A 23695-nucleotide genomic window follows, 5' to 3' on the forward strand; every position below is an offset into this window, starting at 1 on the left:
AAAGTTTTTCTTAATTACCCATTTAAGCCGTCTCCAGCCATTATGAAGGGTTTATATATTGCCAAAATAACTTAATTCATTGATAGGTGACGTTTTGGGCTACTGCCCTTCTTCAAACCTTCTGCCTGTATTTATCAATATATAAACTCTTCATGTTTTCATAGTTAAAGCCAATCAAGCAGAAACTTTAACAAAGAACAAAAACTGTATTAAAATATATAAAAAATACTCTAATAAGATATATTCATATTCCGTAATATAGAGGAATTTAGTTTATAATATCTATTCATCTAAATGAAAATTATGTATGTCTGCTAATATAGATAAGCCTTTATTTATTAATTATTAGATATGTGAATACCTTAAAATACATGATAATTTCGGTTAAAAATTTATATTACATCCATATCTTTTGTACTAATTATTTTTTAAACTGTAGAAGCTGGTAAACAAATCGACTATAAACATTCAAGTAAGAGTTTTGAGTTTTAAAAATACGTTGATTTTTTTCTATTCTATATAGTTGTTAGTGTTGATGTTGTATAAAATATACAAAACATTCGATAACAGTCGTGAAATAACTCTCCGAACTGATCTGAACAGATATGTTTCATGCACATATATATATACCAACTTTTTCAAACATATATTTATTGTGAAATGAGGGCCACATTTTTGCATAGGCAGAGTAGACAGCTGCCTACGGCGGCAAATTTAAGAATGAAATCGACAACACAAATTTTATGAATTATGTTTTATTTAATTTTGTAAAATGGGAGCGCTGTAACCCGCCGTACCAGATCGAGGTAACTATTGAGAGGCTGAGCAATCATATGACTGGACACGTGACTAATGACTTAACTATTACAAAGGCTTCACTTCTAGAGGGATCATATAAAAGTGGGGGCGACAAAAACATAACTGCCTATGGCGGCACTATATCTTAATGCGGACCTGCAAATGAGCATCCTATTGAACATTAAACTTTTTTTTTATTAAAATAAGATTATAAATTGTCAGAATTTGTTTGAGTGATGACATCACAATTTAAAATTTAATTTATTATTACACCACACTTTCTTTGGAATGTATTTTAATAATCTAGCTAACAATATAATTTCTATACGTATTCCGAGTGTGATAGCATAAAAAAAAGAAGGGCGAATACAATCTAAATCTGTGTGTTTAGTTAGGCACTCGCCTTAAACTTATTTCTTATATGACACAATATAAAATGTAAGTGAAATCTGATACATTTTCTTTTAGAGAGGGCGCTAAGATAGTTTTTGACGTCAGTACATTAAGCGAAAATTCCTAACATTTTTTTCATTCATACGACTTTTGTGACCGAGAAGCACCTTCGAAATCTTTGCTCTCAATACATTTACTTGTAAGAGATCCTCTTAAGGAGTTTGTGTCGTGATATTGTGGGAAAAGTGAGTTATTTTGTGTAATATATTTTATCCAGTTGCAATATAGCTTCTTTTGCTGAAGTCAAAATATATAAGTATTAAAATTTAAAATAACAATACCTTAGGCTGTAGTTCCATCATTAGGCCTAGTTGCTTGCTTAATGCTTACTAAATATAAATTCTGATACTAGTACTAACCACTATTGTTCACAAGTGCTAGTAGTAGTTCTATTACTATTTAATCAAAAACACCTTAGGTGTGAAAGAAAGGTGAGGCCAATGAAGGATTGAGTGTGAGACTTAAAGTTAAAGGAATTAAATCAAAATTGGTAGCCAAACTGGTGAATTTTAAATAATGAAAATAAAAATTTACACAACATTGGGTTATGCAGTCACAAATTAGTAGATTTACATTGCAAGTTGAATTACGTAGCTAATAATTAATGAAATACAATTGAAAATTGTACCTGTAAATTAACTTTTCACTCCACATGACCTTGATGGCAGTGATTGATATCATATTATTGTTTTACCTGGTATTGGTAACCTGATATCGTGTGACACCTGTGTCAAGGCAAGATAAAATGTAATCCCAGTATAAGTACATCAATTTCAAACTAATGCATATGGATTTATATTGTATGGGTAACCAAATGTTAATAACGAGCTTATTTATCTACCTATGAAAGTATAGGAGAGATTTTGTAATCACATTGGTTGTAAACTTGAAATACCATGATAGACAGATACGTACCAATAATAACTTCTACCCATTCTGTGTCATGTCAGGATGTAATTGATACATCATTTATACCACTTTTATCATGGACTATTGTAACACTCATTCTGTTGCTGTAGCCACACACAATGATATGATATATAGCAAATTGTTGTCAGGACAACATAGTCTGTTTATGCCCAATGATATGAAGTAAAGCAATTAGTTGCCAGGGCATGTATAGGCTGTTTAAATTTTTTGACTTGCTGTCAGTTCAAGTTGGGCAGACATATCTAGGTATTGGTTTATGCGTTATGTAATCTGCACCACAAAGTTTATTGTATTGCTTCATTTCTGTAAGTTCAATGGCTAAAAAAAATTTTAAGTGGTTTTAAAGTTTTGTTTATATGTTTTCAAACAGTAAATGCTTCTCAATCCAACAAATCAAGCCAGACCAAAGTAGAGCATGAAGAGAGCTATTGTTTGATGTATCACTGATCTTTATTGGTCCAGTCAATTTGAACCAGCACCATTTTTGGTTTTAACATTTGTTCGCTGACTGCTGAAAATGGTGGAGAATGGGTTTAGCAATCATCGTGATGTTTTTAAAGTGAATTTACAATTAGTGGAAGTACAGTTGCTTTGAAATAAATAATGCAAATTCAGCATATATTAGTATGTTAGATTTTTTAATTTGTTTTTTGGTGTTCAATAATTAGTATTTTGTTTGTGAGATTTATATTCACAACCGAGATGTCACATTAACACACTTTCGTGGCTGGGAACTATAATTCTTTAGTACTCCCTATTGGTAGCTACACTTAGACTAGCATTGATGATAATAACTTTACAGTAAATATTCATTCATTAGTTAACCAGGCTGTGTTTTTTGTTAAACTTGGGGTATGATGGTGGGTAAAACGATACATAAATGACTATTTGCTGTAAAGCTCTTATCAGTGCTATAAATGTAGCTACCAGCTTGGCTGCAAATTTTTATTTCATTCCTTTAAGTCCCACACTCGGTCCTTTTTGGCTGAACCTTTTTTTTTCACATCTAAGGTGTTTTTGATTAGATTTCATGGTCATTACACACCAACAAACCAAAGCAAGTAAGAAAAAGCGACACTCGATAATAACCAATATTAGCTTTAGGATCACAATCCTATTATTTGGAACAGACCTTAACTTACAGAACCAACCATATATGGTGGTAGTTTTTCCTCTCTAAAACAGTATTAATAACTTTGTTTATATTAATGCCATGGAAAGTAGATTAACACTTTCTTGTCGTCACCAGCATGTACTTGGTACAGCCATATAAATCATCATGTATGTTAATGTTATGTAATGCTGAACTTTAATTAGGAGAATTTTATCAAATTTAGAAAATTTGTGCTAAAAAGTTGGCAATCAATAATGAATATTAACTGTCCACCCATATGATTCTTTTGAAAACTAGTGCTAGAAACTGTTAATATAGTTTGCTTGGCCTAACCAATACTTGTATATCTTCATGTGCTTTCACCCTATAGTTTTGCTGCTCTATATCAGCCATCATTAATCTGAATAACAAAAAACTAAAAGCAGTCCACATTTACTCTTAGGAGAAGCTGTAGCAAATATTTCTGATCGATAGCTCAAATGACTTTTTGTGTAGGTGTGCGCAAATATATTTTTCTGAAATTGAGCCATTTTTATCGAATAACTTTGCACATGTGGCTTATTTTTAGACCAAATTTGACTCGTAATTGTAGGTTGTAAAGTTCTATCAATGTACCAAATTTGAAAAAATCCATGAAAGTTAAGTACATTTTTCTACCAAATAAAGTTTCCGTACTTTCAGTGCAAAGAAAATAAAAGGAAAAAATTCAATCAAAATTTGAGATTTTATACCTCATATATTTCTTAATGGATTGCCTTAAATTTTTTATGTGAAGTAAGGTTCCAGTAGAAAATATGTGGTAGCTTAGATTATCACAGTCCAAGCTATATAAAGTGGAAAATTGCTAAATTATGACTCTTGTTGATAACACACTGTCTTGCAAGTTGTTTTGGCTCCCCTACACACTACCATGCATCTTGATAACTACCAGTACCAAGTACTCGTGTTAAAATTGAATGCATGATGAAGGCAAAGCATCAGCATCTAGTAATAATAATTTAATATTAATATTGTCCAAACTTTTGAAGAGTAACTGAAACCAGGTTTCATGTAATAACATGAAAGAGAATTGATTGTTTTTAGGAGTTTACAGACTAGAATGAGCTAAAGTGTATTTCATTTGAATACTATAATTAATGCATTTCATAATTAATCATTAATTTTAATGTAAGTGTATACATTAGCAATGATAGTAGTAGTAATAGCAGCAATATTGGTTTTATATTTGTCATTTGGGCTAAACTAAAATGAAAGCATGTTTGGAAGTTCTTATTGATAGTAACACAAACATAATTGCTGTATGGAATTATTTTACACTATTGTTTATTCATAAACTTTATGACTTAATACGTCGGTAGCTGTTTTTGTTTTAGATATTACAACCTACTAGTACTAATTCAAGTGTAATTATAAACTAAATTTGTTTTAGCTGTTATTAAAAATAATCTAATAAAGTTTTATTTAATGTATAGAAAGCACTTGAAGCAGTATCTTTCTATATATTATATATACTGAACATTGAACACCGAAAAGAGATGCTATGTTATTAATACTCGTGGAATAAAGTGATCAGATTTTCATAACCATAATAAAGGACACTTCAGTGAGGTAGGGGCATGAACAGTTGTAGAAGAGACTTTATTGTGAAATAAAGACTAATTATTTGAGAAATAAGTTTACAGAATACAAATTGAAAAACTGCTTTTTTGTAGTTATTTGAAACTTTTCTGCAATTCATATTAAAATAAGCATATTTAAACACGTCTTATACTTAAAAAAAACAGCAGAAAATTAATTAACTAATTAATTTTGTTGACAAGGAAACCAGTTTGAGACTAATAAAGCTTAGAGATGGCTTACATGAGTAACAAAGAACTTTATTACATGTTTAACACAATAACAAATGTAAAACAGTTTTACAAAATGTTATTATCATTGCCTAATGATGACAAAAGCTTGTTGAAACATTTATAATTTGTTACTTTATTAAATGTGTGATAGATTCTAAGATGCCTATTCAAACTATCTCTAAACGTTATCACAAAATAATGACTGTTATCTGGTGCTGCTCTGCCAGTTTAGATTGTTTAATCAATACCTAAAATTGAAATTTGTGAACTTGGAAAGTTGAAAAAGCAGTATTTATTAAAATTAATATTTGTTGGACAGGAATTACAGGTGAAAATGAACTAAGAAATAACAGTACATTTAATAAGACTTTTTGTAAAACCAGGACAACTACCTGTCCCAACAGCTGTTAGTGAGACAGAAAGCTGGAAATAAGGTTGTTTGGTAACTCTACCATAGAAAGAAAGATGATAGTTGTTATTGATAGCTTTGTCACATGTACTTGTGACTTTTTATACCCTTTCCTTGGAAGAAAAAAAAAATCATGGCTAAGATATTTTTTGTAATGATAAACATTTTCTAATTTTGGTAAATTTATTATGTTCTTTATGTTATGATGGTGATGTTGAACAATTTCATTATCTTTAAGTGTGTCTTAAAATCATTAGTACAGAACACCTTGAAGAGGTATTGTTTTCTCACTGGGTTTCTGTCTTATTAGGGAACGGCCCACCTTTGGAATTAATCACAATATGGTCTCTTTTTTAACCTTTGTTACTAACCCTTGATATCCACTTGATAGAATAGACAACTGCCCCTCATGAAATTTTGGGGTCTGTCAAGCAGCTTTTCAAAAAATCCTGGATTGATCAGTGGTATTGAGATGGGGGGTATCAGATTTGATATGATAAGCTTAGGACATTATATGTCACTCACCACAGCTATATATTGCATGGTGTATAATCTTTTTTGTTGTTCTTTCCTAAGTTCCATCAATGAAGGCAGTGCAAACTTGTGTATAATATCATACTCAGGAATTTATAAATGTAAATTACCATTTTTTTTTTTCATTTCTTGAATTACTTCCAATTGTAACATGAAACTACATTTGTTTATCCTAAGTAGCTTTAAGCTCGTAACAGTATACATCTATTTGTAATTAAATATTATTGTTTTATTGCCATTTGACTGTGTCTAACTACTGTTCGTGCCATTATAAGTTGTAAATTACTCAGGGAATGTGCAGCTCACATTACGCTATTGAATTACATTACCCACGAGCTACTCGCATGCATGCCTTATGAAACATTTTTATTATATTATTATTTATTTTACCTAATTCAATTGTAACTAACCTAAAAAGGTCCCTATTTTTACATTTTGATTACTTCTATAATAAATAAAGAATAGACATGACAAGAGCCACTACAAATTCATCCAAGCTAGTCACTAACTTTCCCATGAGAACGAAGCTTGTATTCAGAATGAAAATGATTTTTATCTATTCAGAACACAATGTTATACAATACATCATTTGATAGATTAAAAACCTTGACTTCCTATTAGTTTTAGGTAATATAATTAAATGTAAGAGAGAACTATTAACAAATCCTGAAAGAGAGGGTGTGGCAGGAGGGGTCTGATTTTCTATCTGATAACTGTAACCAAACAAAATTGAAGGCTATAAAAAATATGGTTTGTTTGAGCAATGATGATTTTATAGTAAGTAATTTATGTTTATAGTAAGTAATTTATGCTTAATTTCATACATTTTGTTGGGGTGATGGATAAAATAGAGAAAAGAAGATACCTAGAAAAAATGTGTCACGTGTGTCACACTAGGGGAAATTCAGGATTTTTGTAAACATATTGCCTTGTAGAATTAAGAACTTAAAACTTGTATACTATTAAAATAGGGATTATTAGCTAAAATTTTATACTATACTAATTGTTATAACATAAACAAAAAGTGGTTCAAAAAAATTTTGAATGTAGGACACCAAAACCTTGTGTCATGAGCAGTAAAGGATACCTGTGGCAATAGGGTTAAAGTGGTCGACATGTCAATGTTTTATGCCTATTTAATACTGATAATTTATTTTTATAAGAACTTCACTTTATATCATCCAACTTTATAACACTGTAATAATAGTATATTTGTATTTTTAAAAACAAAATTACAGGCCCTGGTTATGATGACTTGACGTTATGAAAGTCTGCATAGATCTTAAATATTTGTTGTGGGCAGTTATTACATTTTGTAATATACTTCATCACTTAAATAGCATTGTTGGCAAAAGGTTGAACGATAATGTATAACCTTTTATTACTATGAAATTAACTTGCTTCCTGAAAGATATTTTCAAGATAATTTTAACCGATCGCCTTTTCTTCCAGTCCTTGTAATGGTAGACTGTGTAGAATGTAAACTTCATAGCTTTTTACATGTGTGATTTAATGAAAAGGGAATTTCCTTTTTATATTTGTATGCGAGTGAAAAAATCTGAATGCCTAAATCTAAAATTGATTGTGATTAACAATGAGTGCAAAGGCTGGATAAAATGAGCCTAGAAACTAGATGCTGGCCACTGATTGCTAGTTGGACCATGCTAATCTATAAATGTTTGAAATATATAACAAACTTTGGAAGATTTTAATTACAAACCTTAGGCTTATAGCAAATTTTAGGAACCTCCAATCTGTGAACATAAATTTAGCCCTGAATGATATGAGAACTAAAAATAATTATATTAAAATGCCAAATAGCCTATAGGATAGTCACAGGCAATTCACACTTTTGACCCTGTTGGCTAAAAACAGACACAAAGAAACATAGTAGCCTACAATATTTTATTCAAAAACAATAGTTTGTTTTATATTTTCTGTATTTTTCACTTCCAGGAATGTGCATGTAAAAATTTCATCATCCTTGTCTTGAAGACAAGAAATATGAAAGCAGTGAACAGTTCAGTTGTTCCTTATACAAATAGTACTAAAAGGATTCTTTGCCAGACAGGTATGTATGTAGCTATTGTATTACATCATGATAAGGATTTGTCCTAGGATGTGCAATAATATAATTGATTTGTACTTAACAAACATTTGTGTAAGAAAATGTTCAAACATGTTTGTCATATGAGTAATAAGACAAATTTGTCATGTCAAATTTTTCAAAAATTTAAAAACGAAAACCAAAATCTTGTTCCGGTTTGTAGACCTTTGAATAAAGTTAGTCAAATATTAAATAAAAGTAAAGATATAATTAATGTAATGGAGAAAATGGGTATTTACAAAATTGAATGTAAATGTGGTTGTACATACATTGGTCAAACTGAAAGAAATGTAAAATTTAGAATAAATGGATATAAATGAAATGTAAAGAATAACAGTGAAAATTCTGCACTGGCTGAACGTCCAAGTCATATTGGTCATATCATTCAGTAGGAAAAGTTATTTTGGCTCAACCCAATGATATGATGACTAGAAATAGAGAAACTATAGATATAATGAAACACACTAAAAGTGTATGATATCTTAAGTAAAGATAAAGGGTTGGCAAGTCAGGAAATGTGCAAATGGCATGATCTTCTTAAAAGTTCAGTATGTAAACTAAGTAGTCTCATGATCAGTGGCTTTTTGTATGTGTATACAGTCAATCCCCCCATTAACATCCTAGTTACTTTCTTGAGAACTGTGATGTTATTGGGGACCCACTTCCCCATTGGTATAAAGGTACAAGTTGGAGTTGTATTCCAGCAGCTTAATTTAAAGTACTACATTTGATAAAAGGAATTGTATATTATGGACTGTTGGTATTTTTTCTTCTAAACCCTCAAAATCATAAATGCATTCCAGCCATATCTTCCTCCAAATTCTCTTCATAAAACTAGCAGTGACTTCTTTCCAGTCATGGTCATTATTGTAAGTTGCCTTTATGATATGATATGAATGCCAGAAGTCCCTGATTTTAAGGTTCTCATTAAGTAGCTGATGAAAGGTATGAAATAGATAATACTCCTTAACTACTTCCTGAGCCATTGGCTGAATGAGTGATGTTGTGTTTGGAAGCAAAAACACAGTCTGCACCAGATTGGAGGTCTCCAAATTGTCCAGATGATAAGGGAGACCGGAAGCATTATCTAGGAGAAGTAAGGCTTTTTTTTTCAGTTTTTTCAATGAGGTATTTCTCCACTGTTGGGCAAAAGTAGGAGACAAACCAATCTTGAAAAACATCAGTTGGCACCCACGCTTTGTGATTCGAATGCCAAACAACTGGTAGGTGTGGCATTGAGAATCCTTTCAAAGCTTGTGTCATTTCTGAATGATACAATAGCATTGGTTTCAATTTAAAGTCTCCTGCTTAATTACCACCACATAACAGGGTAAGCCGATCTTTTGTGGCTTTTAAATTCTGGAGCAGTCTTCTCCTCAGAAGAAATATGTGTACAGGATGGCATCTGTTTCCTAAATAGCCCCGTTTCATTTGCTTTGAAAACCAATTCACAAAAATTTCTGCCACTTTCTGTGATCTCCTTTAACTTGTCCGGAAATTGCAAATAGCTAATTTCTTTGCCTAAACCAGTTAAACCTATTTTTACTTACAGCAAAGGTCCCTGCTGTTGAGCTTTCATCTTACTCCTCTCGTAATTCCTCGTACAAAGTTTTAGCTTTCTCCATTACTAGAGCCTAGCTTAGTGGCATACAATTCTGATTTTGGTCGATAACCCACATTATTACTAATATTTCCATTTCTTCTGAGGTGCTATTTCTTGTATGGCTTAATTTACTTGAAGCTAAACGGCATATTAGCATGAGTTGACACTTATCTTCTCTGCATTCTTGAAAATTGTTGTTACCTGCAGGACTGGATGCTTCGATGCCATAATTCCAGTAATTTAGGGAAGTATTGACCAAATATTAGTGAGTGCTGCAACTTACAAATGCCAACATGTAAATAATGTTATAGTGCTGCCAACCCTGCATTGCCAGTAAAGCTAACGTACAAAAGAAATTTATGGAAAGAATTTTCATTGTATTTTTTTTTCATTTCTACTTTTTTTACTTTTATTTAATATTTATTTGATAATTTTTAAATAACATAAAAACAGAATGATGTAATTGGGGATGACATTAATGGGATTGCACAGATTTTGATTTTACAATCTTGCAGATGATGTGATTGAACATTGAAACATGTAGAGTGCCTGTTTTGAGACCAATGTCAGTTTCAGAATAAAGTTTTTAAATTGTATACTTAAAAAAACCTTAAGTTAAATGTACTCCAGGATTTATGAGTCTCGTAAAATTTATCCTATAATAAAAGTGTAATTGTGACATCTTATGTTTTTTTACATCTTTTAATTTTTGTTTTGTTACTAGGCTTTGGACAGAGTTTTTCTGGAAGCGAGACTGACGTGTCAACTTCTAACGAAAATCTTACAGCTGAAGAGAAGAATGTTCTTCGCAGTGGTGTTCGACAAGAACCACAAGGAGAAGAGACTCTAACTGATGATATGGATGCTACCTTGTCCAACACACTCATCATAAGAAATAATAGTTCTATTGATGGATACACATCTCCATTTTATGCCAAAACCAACTGGGGTAATAACAGCGTTAGTAGTACTGTAAAACAAAATCTTCGGGTTGAAGGATCTGCACAGTTTACAGCTGTAACTCCAAGTGAGTCTTTAAAAACAAATCCACAGTTAAAGGGAAATATGAACCGTGCTGATGTTCCTCCAATTCTAAAGACCAGTGAAACCAATGTTCCTTGTTCTCCCAAAATCTCATCTCGTCATATATTTTATCCTCCACATATTAATAATACCCAGGTATCAGGCTCTCCGAAACAGCTTCATCAGTTGTCTCCTGGCATTTTTCAAGCATCTTCTACAGTTGCAACAACTACACATACATATACCTACTCATCACCTCAAGGAGGTCAGTCATATTATGAACTCCCTGTTCAAGATCTGACCGAAATTCCCAAGCACTATCTAGATCAATCAGAAGTTTTAAAACATTTGGCTAAAGAAGTGCATTATCAACAGGTACCAAATGATTCATATAATTTTCCTCCACCTCCAAATTACCCCAAATGGAATATGGTGGCTATGCAAGAAATTAATGATACTGACTTTAGTAAGTTATCCCCTATGGGTCTACCTCCCACAAGAGGTGGAGCAATAAGTGAAAAGCCAGGTGCCAGAATGTCGATATCTCGATCTCATCCTGACTTGAGCCGATTAGAAACAGGAAGTAAGTTAGAAGATCCTGGAGTTAAGATGCCATCAGTTAATGAAAGGTATGTAATTATCTTTCTTTTTTTTCTTCATAAAATCGTAGAGATGATAAATGCAAATAAGACATGTTAATAATAATACATCACCAAAACTGTTGCATTAAAAAGATAATTTTTATTAAACTATAATAAAAATGCCTAAACAGACACATTATGATTATATGCCATGCTTAAATAAGAAAATAAATCCAAAGAGACAAAAGACCATTGGACCCATTGCACAAGAATAGGAACCAAAACATCGCACTGAAATTAAATGTATTTTTTCAAATTTACATACTTTCCAACAGTTGTTAAACAAATACATCATTCAGTAGTCTTAAAATTCCAACTAAGAATTATTTTATGAAAGATTGTCTACACCTAGGTTTCCAATGCTATTTCTTGTAATATTCAAGTTCATATTTTAAACCTTCTCAATCCATCATTCAAACAGACCACACATAGGATGAATATTAAAATTTTTTGTTTTTAACATTGAATCATGTTTTTTCTAATTTTTGTGTGCTTAGAAAAGAAAAAGTCCAGTTATCATTCTAGTTGACTGTGTTTATACTCTTGCTATCATTTTGTTATCTTGAGCAGCTTCATTCTTTTTTAAATGGAGATAAATGTTACTAAAAACCATCTGCAAACCTAACAAAACATGCCAATGTGATGAAGTTCAGAATATCTCCTGGTAAATAGATAATAAGGAATAAGGATTTGGAGTTTACAAAGTCTGTCGCAAGTCAAAAGTTCACAAACTTCCAGCCATACCTCGAAATCAATGACTGTTTTTATGAAAATGGTAGTCAAAGTTACTGGAATAGCAGCATTTCTATCTGATTAAATAAATGTTGAGTTCTTCAATGCAGCTCTGATGGATTTTTGCACCTTTGGCCTGCTTTAAACATGGTCTTGGAAGTTGCCATTCATATACAGTAAAGGATCTCTGAAAAGTTTCTCAAGAGATTTGGCCAGAGACTTACCTTGCCATATTCCATTTAGGCATGGATAAGTGAACAGTAGATTGTGATGCTGTTTTGAGTAAGGATCTGTTCCAGGGTGCCAGTCATCTATTGGACAAACCGGTTTAAGTTGGTTATCTGAGAAAGTTTTTAGTCATCTCAGATCATGGTTAAAATCAAGCTCCGCTAAGTGTAAACATATTGAGGTATTTTAAGAATTCCTGATTAGACCAGATGTCAGACACAGTATATTGTATAACTCAGCATGCAAAGACAAAAATTTCATTAAAATAAAATATCAGTTGCAACTAGCAGTGTTGAGATGTGTACCTTTCCAACTTTCTTTGACAAACCATGCACAAGTAAATGTATAGAAACAGTTTCTTCCCATGTTTTAAAATGTGGAAAAAATATCAAGATCTTGCTAACCCAGCTGGCTCTAAGATAAGCAGTTCTACTTACCTTTCACTTTGAAAAAGAATGACTATCATACTAATTTCTTCACTGACTGTGTACCAGCTAAAGCACCCATGCCAAGATCCAGAAAGTGCAATAACCGCTCCACTTTTAAACTTTTCTACATTCCTAACGTCAGAAGAAACTTAATGTAATTGTTTCAAACTCAGCTTGTACTGTCTTCAACTCCACTGCCAACTTTATGTACAACTTCATTAACATCAAGACAATGATACAGGGAATTATGTGCTGATGAAGCAAACAGAAACCTACAAATTGAAGTCAAGAATAAAAAACTAAACCAGGCTCATAAAAATTAATGTCATAACTTTGGGCCATTAGATGGATTGGAATTCTGTTTTTTACTTTGCATTAAGTTCTAGATTGGAAAATCTGGAAATTAAAGGAAGACTTCCATATTAAGATAACCCATCCAAAACTAAAACTCTATAGACTAAGAACTGAAATTGGTAAACTGTGGATGGTCCCATTTCTCTAATGTATGATACCCACAAACAAATATTCTACAGTATATATCCATCTTTTTTAGATGCTTTCAACACTTTTACACCATTTTCATTTTAACACTCATTTCTATATTTTCTAGATTTCCTCACTTCTCAGCTTTCTTTCACATTCTACAGTGTTATGTGGCAGTAGTATGAAACATTGCTCCAAACATTCCTTGTTCAATTTCCAAAAAAATTCACTTCTGATTAAGTAAAACTTTTAAATTGTAGATGAGTTGTTTTCTTATTAGGAAACCAGTGGATATTAACACTGACTTAATGCTTTTATTGTAAGAATATCTAATTAAAGAATTGTCGACAATTCATAAAAAAAAATAGGAAATCTTGTGAATTAGATATTGGAAAAAATAAAACTTGAACTTGTAAATAATATGATGAACTTTTAATCTTAATGTTTAGGATTTTGTAATGTGATTTTAATTGTAATTATGTTATTTTTTGAAATAATGACAGAAGAGTAATGTATAAAAGTGTAACTAGTGATTATAGATATGTAAAGTTGTAATTTTTTTCAAATAATGTTTAGAATTACTTACTAAAGAACTGTTTTAAACTATTTCATTTTAAAGAAATATACTGATATTAAGTTGTTTATAGCTAAAACCTGCCATCTTGGCACAATGACAAAAAGTTTGTCAGCGAAATATTTGTTACTTAGAATTTATATAAGCCAAAGCTTATTGTCTGTTCTATTTGGAATGTGAAAATTCAGTACTATAAATATAAGTTTAAATGCACAAATCATTTATATTTAATAACTTTGACCTTTGTATGTTGTTATTATTATGACACACAAATTCTACAACATGACAAATTTTTCCAAAATAGACCTAAAACAAGAGGTCGAGTTGCAGTGGAAGTTGATTCAGAACAGTTCCCTCTTCAGGCAGCCCAATTGATTGACTTACTCTCTCATGAAAATGATGCATTAAAAAGTGAATTGGACATGTATTATAAGAAGGTCTCCAAACTGCAAAAAGTAGGAGCAATAATTATTTTTGTTTTTGGTTGGTTAATGCAATTAAGGTTTTTCTCTATAAAGGAGTTATCATTATTAAGATTATCTCACTAATAAACTTCACTGACCGTGAATGTCTTTTGACTTTAATGACAAATCACACTGTTGAGAGATTTTGTAATCAGTCAAAAGCAAAGAAGTTTACAAAAAATCAGTGGTTGTGCTGAAGTCGCCACAGGTATCCTTTACTGCTCATGACACAAGGTTTGTGTCTTACATTCAAAATTTTATTAAAGTACTTTTTGTTTATGCTAAAGCAATTAGTATATCATAAAATCTTAGCTAATAATCCATATTTTAATAGTGTATGAATTTTAAGTTCTTAATTCTATAAGGCAATATTTAAAAACATCCTAAATTTCCCCTAGTGTGACACACGTGACACATTTTTTCTATGTATCTTCTTTTCTCCATTTTATCCATCACCCCTCCAAAAAGTACGAAATTCAATATAATTAACTCACTATAAAATCATCATTGTTCAGACAAACTATAATTTTTATAGCTTTCAATTTTGTTTGGTTACAGGGCAATCAAATAGAAAATCAGACCCCTTCTGCCACACCCACCTGTCACATCTCTTTCAGTTAATAGTTCTCTCATTCGTTGAATTACATATTACCTATAACCAGTAGAAAGCTAAGGTTTTCATCTATCAAGTGATGTATTATATTTCCCATGGGAAAGGTAACGACTAGATTGCATGAGTTTATAACGACTTGTCACATAGTTAGAAAGCCAGAATAATTTTGAGAGTTAGGGGAAATTGTCTACTTTTTTGCACATTATTATTAGTTTATGTTCTTTGGTGCATTATTTAATTAAATAAAAGTTATTTAGTGCATTACTACCATAAGTATAAAAAAAAAAGTAGGGTTAAGTGTCATCGACAATTGACAGCAAGAAAAAAGTACTTCATTGTTTTGTTTTTCATGTTTATTCTTTATTTATTATTATAAAAGTTACTAAAATGTAAAATTAGGGATCTCTTTAGGTTAGATTAAATAAAACAAACAATAATAATAATGTAATAAAAATATTTCATGCGGCACACGCGAGCAGCTCAGAATAGTGCATGGGTAATATAATTCGATAGCATAATTTGAGCTGCATGTTCCCCAAGTGATTTACAACTTATAATGGTGCAAATGTTAGTTATACACAGTTCAAAGAAAACAATAAAATATAAGTATAAATAGATGTATACTGTTACGAGTTTAAAGCTACTCAGGATAAACAAATTTTGGAGTATTTGTATCTACTGAAAGTTAATCACTGTGTTTCCTTGGTTAATAGATACTTATTTTTTATGTAGTTTGAACTGGAGATTCAGAAAGTCCATCAGTCCCATGAAGAACTAGTGCGTTCATCTGAAAAGAGAGAGAAATTAGAACGTGCAATCAGAACTCGACTGGAAATGGAAATTCGACGTCAGCGAGAGAATAATAAAGAAATAAAAGGTACATTTATAATCTAAGTGTGTATTGCATATGAGTAAGAATTGATGTATCATTCTTGCTAACAATATATGTAATTGTTACATTTATTTTCTCTTAATTTCTGCTTGGAGAAATGTTTTATGTGTATATAATTCTACACAGTTCAAATATAGTGATATTTCAAACAGGCTTTTAAAGAAATCTCTTGCCTACTTTTGTCTAAATTTCTTAAGTTTCTTTTTGGGATTTTAACTTAATTTTGTGGCCACCTATTTTACACTATAAGTCTTGAAATTGCATCCATAAGCCTAATGACAGTGTTTAAAGCCTTTGCATCAGGAAAATAGATGTTGCATTTCTGAAGATTTTCTACTTATTTATAAGCAATTAGTTATAACTAGTGAATGAGAATTTATCAGAAATATCACACTTGTATCAACATAAGTTGAGGAAAAGTGCTTATCAATTTGATTTTAATACACAGGTATTTTTGATTTAAACTTCTTGAGTGTCACTGGTGACTTTAAATTTACATTGTATCAGGGATGATAATTGGCTGACATTTGAAAGAGTTCTGCAATTTCTGTTTCATATTGGCCATCCACCCAATTCATTCAAATTCAGTGAGAAAAATGTGAGGACAGAGACAAAATACTTGTACTAGGTGGCTCAATCCAATATTGCCATGCCTGCTCTGATGTTTATGTTAAATCAAAATTAATGTGGGGCCCCTTACAACCAACTAATTCATGAGCAACTTACCCATTGCAAAACTTTTTTTTGAAGCCAATGTACAAACTATAGTGAAATGGCAGAAAAAGAAAAAAAGAACCAGAATAGAGGTAGGCTTTAAATCTTTAGCCATCTGCATTAATGGTGTGCACTTTTTCACCAATTTGCTTAGACGTACATAAAATAGATATTTTGCTTTAATCAGAAATTATTTTTATATGTGAAATCATTTAGATGGAGCCTAAATCAGACAGAGATAAGATCTGATGAAAGTTTGGGTGAACAGGCATACAACAAAAGTCGCAAAATATTTTTCAATAATTTAAGGATACCTTTTATAACTAATGTATTACATGTCACAGATTCTTAAATTATTTTCTGTATCATATGATATTCATGGGAGGGTGAAATCATGTGATACAGAAACTGGGAATTTCAGACACACAAAATCAGCACTGAAAAAAATGTAGTACAGTAGGTAGAGGTTCATGCTTGAACATGTATAATATTCCATATATGTTATTTAAAAGATTAGTTTGTAAATTATTGGTCAGTAATTTGCTCTAGAGGAAACTGGTTTGTATGAATGTTGTTTGAATATTATGTGAAGTGACTAATTTGTGCTTAACTCATCTGATCATTACAATTATAAATGCTTATTTTATATATTTAAGGAAATGATCAGCTTGTTTGTCAACTGGTCTGTCATTTTTATAATTAAAACATGAGTTAAAGTGGCAAAAGTCCACTGTCCACTGATCATCCCAGGGTAAATAATGTGAATATTTAGTGCCCAAAAATTGCCTAAAATGTGCCAGAGCACATGATGCTTCTGGATCTTCATCCTCTGTTGACTGGGACTGATGACCAGTCAAAAGTTTCAATTGCTGTTTTCATCCCTATTTTATTCTAATAATCTTGAAATTGCATCCATAAACATAAATAGTGGCAGTGTTATTTCTCTGCATTAGTAAAATAGATGTAGCACTTACAGAAATTGTCTGCCTACAAATAGTGATGCCCCCCAGTGGCACAGCGGTATGTCTGTGGACTTACAATGCCCATGATGGGCGGAGCACAGATAGCCCTTGTGTAGCTTTGTGCATAATTAAAAACAAACAAACAACTAGTGATTGAGAATTAATCAGAAACATTACATGTATATCAGTACAGGTTGAGGAAACATGTTTAAGCTGATCTTCATATATAAGTGTTTTTGCTCTTAGTAACATAACTTTGTCTTAATGGTTTTTTTCTTTAAAGAAAGTAGAAAAAGTGTGTTTAATACACACTACACAATTATATTTATTATATTTATTGATAGCTTCTTTTTTTCATATAGCACAACTCCAGCACTGGGAATAGTAAAAGAAAATATTCACTAGGGTATATTTGTTCAAAATAAAGTTAAACACATGTGAAATGTGAAGATATTAGAAGTAATATAGAGATTAATGATTAGTAATTTGTAGTTATTTTGTGTTGTGAACATACATTATAAAATATTGGAATGATATTGTAAATTGTTTCAGTTTGTTCATATTGTTTTGTATTATGTCAAGTAGCTCTTTTGTTCAGTACTTAATTTTTATTATGTAAATTTCATATTTTACAGATCTCTCATTTTTCATAATTTTTACTCAATTTTGTTTAATAATATAGTTCATTCATTCAACTTTTATTAGAGTATCTTATTTTAAAATTTCTTTGTATGTTTGAAATTTTATTTGCTTTTATCCTAATTTTTCTTCAGAACAATTAGAAGCTGCCACATCTCAGTTAGCAAAAAGACCAGTAAGTGTTTTTTAACCCAATTATGATTTGTTTCTCAACATTGCATGCTTATTTCCATCAAATCTTTAGTTTCATATAATTTTATTTTAATTTAGAAACAGTTAAACTACTGTTACCTGTTGTGCACTGTTCTCTAATTATTATTTTTTTTGTATAGTAAGATGTTTTTCAAACATATAACCCTAATGAAAGGTTTCTGTAAATTTTTGTAGATAGACAAGATACAAATGTTGATTTTTTTTTGGTGTTATAGCTGACAGAACTTGATGATTCAGAATTAGAGAAGGAACTTGGAAGAAAAGATATGATTGTAGCCCAACTTCTTGGTCAGAGTGAGTAATTTCATATTTCGTTTGTTCTAGGCCAAAATAAATGCTTATCTCAGTGTATGATTATTTGTTAGGCTATTGAGTTTCAAACCATGATTTTTTAATACACAATGTATGTCTGGCTTACATAAGTATGTGTTGTATTGTCTAAAGAGGAAATTTGATAGATGTAACTCTTTGTTTGTTTACTGGACAGTGGCATGCAGCAGCTGTTATTGGAAAGTAAGTTTCTCCAAATAAATTATGACCATATGTTATAATAATAAATGAAAGTACCCCAGCTAAACTTTTGACATATTAAGTATTTTACTCTTTAAAATAAATAGCAATTGGGAAAATGAAACATCAGTGCTGAAAACTTGCATATTTTGAAACCACATTCATCTCTCATACAGTTCAGCTACCTTCCTCAGCTCTTCTACATGTTCTGCCAAAGAGATTGCATGCCATTAGTCTTGTGAAAACTTCCACCTAATTTCATGTGAATTTGCACCACTGCATGATGATGATGTCATCATGCAGCAAAAGTCCTCCTCCGTAAGGAGGACAAAACATTTCCATACATACTAACTCCACTTATGCATTTGCACTCCTGAATCTTCATTCTTCTCCTTGGCACCATATTGACTAGACATGTTCTTTCTTTGGTTTCTCTGTCTCATCCATCCTCCATTCTTTGCTTTTCCCTTCACCTCAGCATCAGATCTTCTCATATTTGTTGTTATCGTGTGAACCTTTAATTGCCATATTCACCATCCATGGCTAGCATTTCTTTCTTTGATTGTTTATATCTGTTAACTCTTCCAACACAGGGTCGGTCAATATGACCGAGTCATGTGACCTTCTGTACTCATTTAAAGTTGACATAAATTTAATACTTATAATTCTCTATATATTGGGTATATCTTCACGAAATTTGGCAGTCTTTCAGTTATATTACAAGTCTTTCACATACAAAAAGTCGTATTTCTTAGTGAAGTACTTTTACTAAAAATAAAGTTTTGTTCATGAAAATATTGAGTATTAGTTTTGAATAGTCCGTGTGCAAAGTAATTTTCAGGTTAAATTAAAGATACTTTTTCGTCATCTCAAAAATCTAAAATTTCCTTTGTGTAATCCCTAAAACCTCCTTAATGCATTTCAAACTTTTTTTTCACTAAATCCTTATAGTTTATTTCTCTACCCTAATCTCAAAATGGGATCAGTGAATTTGTCCGACCTTGTAACCACCGAAAAAAAATCTAAATAAACCTTCTTTTCTTTCTAGTATGGCTTCAAATTGTAACATGAAACCACATTTGTTTATCCTAAGTAGCTCTAAGTTCGTAACAGTATACATCTACTTATAATTAAATTATATTGTTTTATTGCCCTTTGAACCGCATCTAACTGCTATCCGTGCCATTATAAGTTGTAAATCACTTGGGGAACGTGCAGCTCACATTATGCTATCGAATTACATTACCAACGAGCTGCTCGCGTGCGTGCTTCGTGAACAATTTTAATTATATTATTATTACTATTTTATGTATTCTAGTCTTAAATAAGTTAAAAAGATCCGTACTTTTAATTTTAGCTACTTTTATAATAATAAATAAAGAAGAAATATGAAAAACAAGAAATAAAGTACTTATCCAATCTTCGTTTTTCTTGCCCTCGATTGTCGAGTAGAGTTAAGCCTGATTTTTTCTAGCGATTATAGTGAAGCACTTAACAATTTTTGTTTAATTAAATAATACACCAAAGAATATAGACTAATAACATGCAAAAAGTAGACAAATTCACTTACTTCTAAAAATTTTCCTGGCTTTCTAACTATGAGACAAGAGTCATAACAAATTCATCCAAGCTAGTCATTAACTTTCCCACAGGAACGATGTTGCTACTCAGAGTGACATTGATGGTTATCTGTTCAGAACACAATGTTATACAATACACCATTTGATAGATGAAAACCTTGACTTTCTATTAGTGATAGGTGATTTATAATGAAACGTAAGAGAGAACTATCAACCAATTGTGAAAGAGAGGGTGTGGCAGGAGAAGTCTGATTTTCTCTTTGATAGCTCCGTAACAAAACAAAATTGAAGGCTATAAAAATTATGCTTTGTTTGAGCAATAACAATTTTATAGAGAGCATTTTACATTTAATTTTGTACATTTTCGAAGGGTGGTGGATAAAATAGGGATGATGACATGCTAAGACAGTGTGCCATGTGTGTTACACTATTGGAAATTCAGGATTTTTTTTATATATATTTCCTTTTAGAATTAAGAACTTAAAACTTGTATACTATTAAAATATGGATTATTAGCTAAGATTTTATGCTGTTCTAATTGGTACAACATAAACAAAAAGTAGTTGAGTAAACTTTTGAATGTAAGACACTAAAACCTTGCGTCATGCGCAGTAAAGGGTACCTGGGCCGATAGGGTTAATCAGATCCCCACTTTCCCTCCTCATTATTTTCTCTCTTTCTTGGTTCGCACCACTTTACTTCCCTTCTTCACTGAGGGTTATCCTCCCTCCACCCTCTTGTGAAATTTGCCTGATTGGATTGGACTTTACACTAGTGTGTTATTATTCTCATCCTTCCACTATATTTGTCTATTTCCACTGATAGAAGATTTTTTCTCATTGGTCATTCCTCCATCCATTTCCTCCAGGTAGTGATTCTGTGCACCACCTTTTTTACCAGTTTGTTTATTGAAAGATTTTCAGTCTCAGCCTTTCTTAGTTGTTGGGTGACCATGTCCATTGCTTTTCTCCTTTCCCAATGCCAAAATGTGTTTTCTTACCCTGTTCTTTTGATTCTGTTCTACTCTTTCCCTCTACTCTGCCCTCCTCACCCTGCTCCCTTGCCTTATTGGGGGTTTGCTCAATCTCGTGCCTACCCCATCCTGCCATTTTTTTTTACAGCCATTCTCTCCTGACTTGTTCCATCCTCCTTATTTCCTATGATTACTGTTGTTCCAATATCTATCCTCTATATGCTTCTACATCCTTTGCCATTGCACTTCTCCTTTCTTCTTCCTTGGACTTCAACAGCTTGGAGATAAACTGTACTTCTTTCCCATCTCCCTTCCCTTTCTGTACTATTAGGCCATCTGGACCCATCTTGGCTACTATGTCCTGTTGGACAGTTCTGCATTTCTTATCATGGACATCTTAATTTATTGGTCCCACCTTCATCTGTTCTTATCCTGGGACCCCTAATTTTCATGAACAATGGAGGATTAAAGTTTTCATTAAATTATGAGAGTGTGAATTCAGAACAAAACATGTAGCCTATACATTTTAAGAATCTTGAAATTTTAATTGTTGTAGCCATGTGAAAATTAATATTTGAATGTCCATTCAAAAACATCATAAAGATGAAGTATTATAGGAAACTCAAAAAGTCATGTGCATATAAAATACCCAAATCACAAGAACTGAAATTTATTATGTAGCTTGAGACTTTCACTTTAGAATATCTTGTTTTAAAACAATTTGCAAGCATTTCAAATCTTCTTTACATGTTGTCATATTTTTCTGTTTAGCTATTATGGTGAGTGTTTGTTTTTGATTTTACCTACATGCCAAGATGCAAAATAGTAAAGAAAAGTTCTGTTTTTTTTTTGGCTAAGCTGTAGGTCAGAATCTGATATGATCTGATTTCTAGTTAATAACATGCTATTGGCTGCTTGCTTTTTTAGAATTTATAACATATATACAATAATATGCTAAAATACAGACAAAGTAAGTAAAATGTCACTTCGAAACGTGTGACTTGGGTTTTTCATTTAATTTTCTCAGATGATTCTGATTCTGTGTTAAATAACTAATATCATTAATATCATAAGTATAATTTTTGGTGCAAAAAGTTTTCTATTTGTACATTTTAGTTATGTAGTGACCATATGTCTAAATAATACTTTTTTCTGATAGTGCTTTGTTAGCATCTAGTATAATCTGATATATTACAATTGCATTTATATCATAAAATATGTATCTACATTAAAAAAAATAACTCTCCAACCTACCTTATTTTTTTCAGCATGTAGTAGAAAACAAAGCTTTTTTTTTTCTCTAGGTTTAGGTTATTAGACTTGCATACAAATTCTTGAATAATCTACATCTCTATTCCCCATGATAATTTTATTTGCACACAAACTTTTGATCCTATTCTCAAAAATATGAAGTCCTTTTATTTTATTGTTTTATATTGTGGCAACTACTTTTACTGTCCAGTTGTTGTTCAAGCTGATTGAAAGTTAAGAACCACAGATATGATAATAATTTAGTAGATAGACATCATTACCTTATTTATGATTGAATGCCAATTGAATACTGTCAAGATTGACATCAGTTGTATTCGTAACAAAAGTAATTATATGCTGGGAATTACAAAAGGAACTGAAATTTCAAATAAGTTATGTAGTTTTTATGCAGAAATTTTCAGAAAACAAATTTTATAATCATGTGCATTTAAAAGTAAAAAGGCTTGATTTATCAGACAACAATAAAGTGATTGTGACCAAAGAACATCTATTGTTTGATAATTTTGAGTGTATTTTTTTTCTGGTATTAACTACTAAAACTTGACTAAGCAACAAAAAAAAACATTCTGTTGTAACCTATAGTTTAGTAAATGAATGGAATGAAAAATAAAAGTTTCCAATAAATCACTGTTTTCTATGTTATATATGGGCTAAATGCTGTGTTTACAAATTCTAGAAAAATGTTAATACCTTTTTGAACATATGAAAGTATTTTTGTTCTCAAATAAAATCTATTAAACCATTTAATGACAAAGTGATTAATAATGTTACATAAGACAGAGCTTTTTATTTGGAAACTGTGCAGAATATGATAAACAATGGTAACTTTTAAAGATGGACATACCGTATTTTTCGGAATATAAGATGCACCCTTATATTGAAGACAAAGTTTTGGGGGAAAAAAACTACAGTCGCATTTGAAAAATTTTTATTGAACAAAAATTACAGTTTGATAC

The 23695-nt window shown here is 31.3% G+C and overlaps 1 protein-coding gene across 1 annotated transcript in view; it reads left to right on the forward strand.

Moving 5' to 3' along the window:
- The first annotated feature begins 1328 nt into the window (after positions 1–1328).
- LOC106478440 (angiomotin-like) overlaps positions 1329–23695 on the forward strand; it is a 41723-nt gene continuing 19356 nt past the window's right edge. Inside the window, exons 1-7 of the mRNA XM_013938982.2 lie at positions 1329–1436; positions 8045–8159; positions 10523–11450; positions 14212–14362; positions 15717–15861; positions 18326–18366; positions 18620–18698. Coding sequence (XP_013794436.1) covers positions 8093–8159; positions 10523–11450; positions 14212–14362; positions 15717–15861; positions 18326–18366; positions 18620–18698 — 1411 coding nt within the window. The 5' untranslated portion in view covers positions 1329–1436; positions 8045–8092. The remainder of the gene's footprint in view (positions 1437–8044; positions 8160–10522; positions 11451–14211; positions 14363–15716; positions 15862–18325; positions 18367–18619; positions 18699–23695) is intronic.

This window comes from Limulus polyphemus, unplaced genomic scaffold (genome assembly GCF_000517525.1).
Source record: "Limulus polyphemus unplaced genomic scaffold, Limulus_polyphemus-2.1.2 Scaffold211, whole genome shotgun sequence".
Lineage (NCBI taxonomy): Eukaryota > Metazoa > Arthropoda > Merostomata > Xiphosura > Limulidae > Limulus > Limulus polyphemus.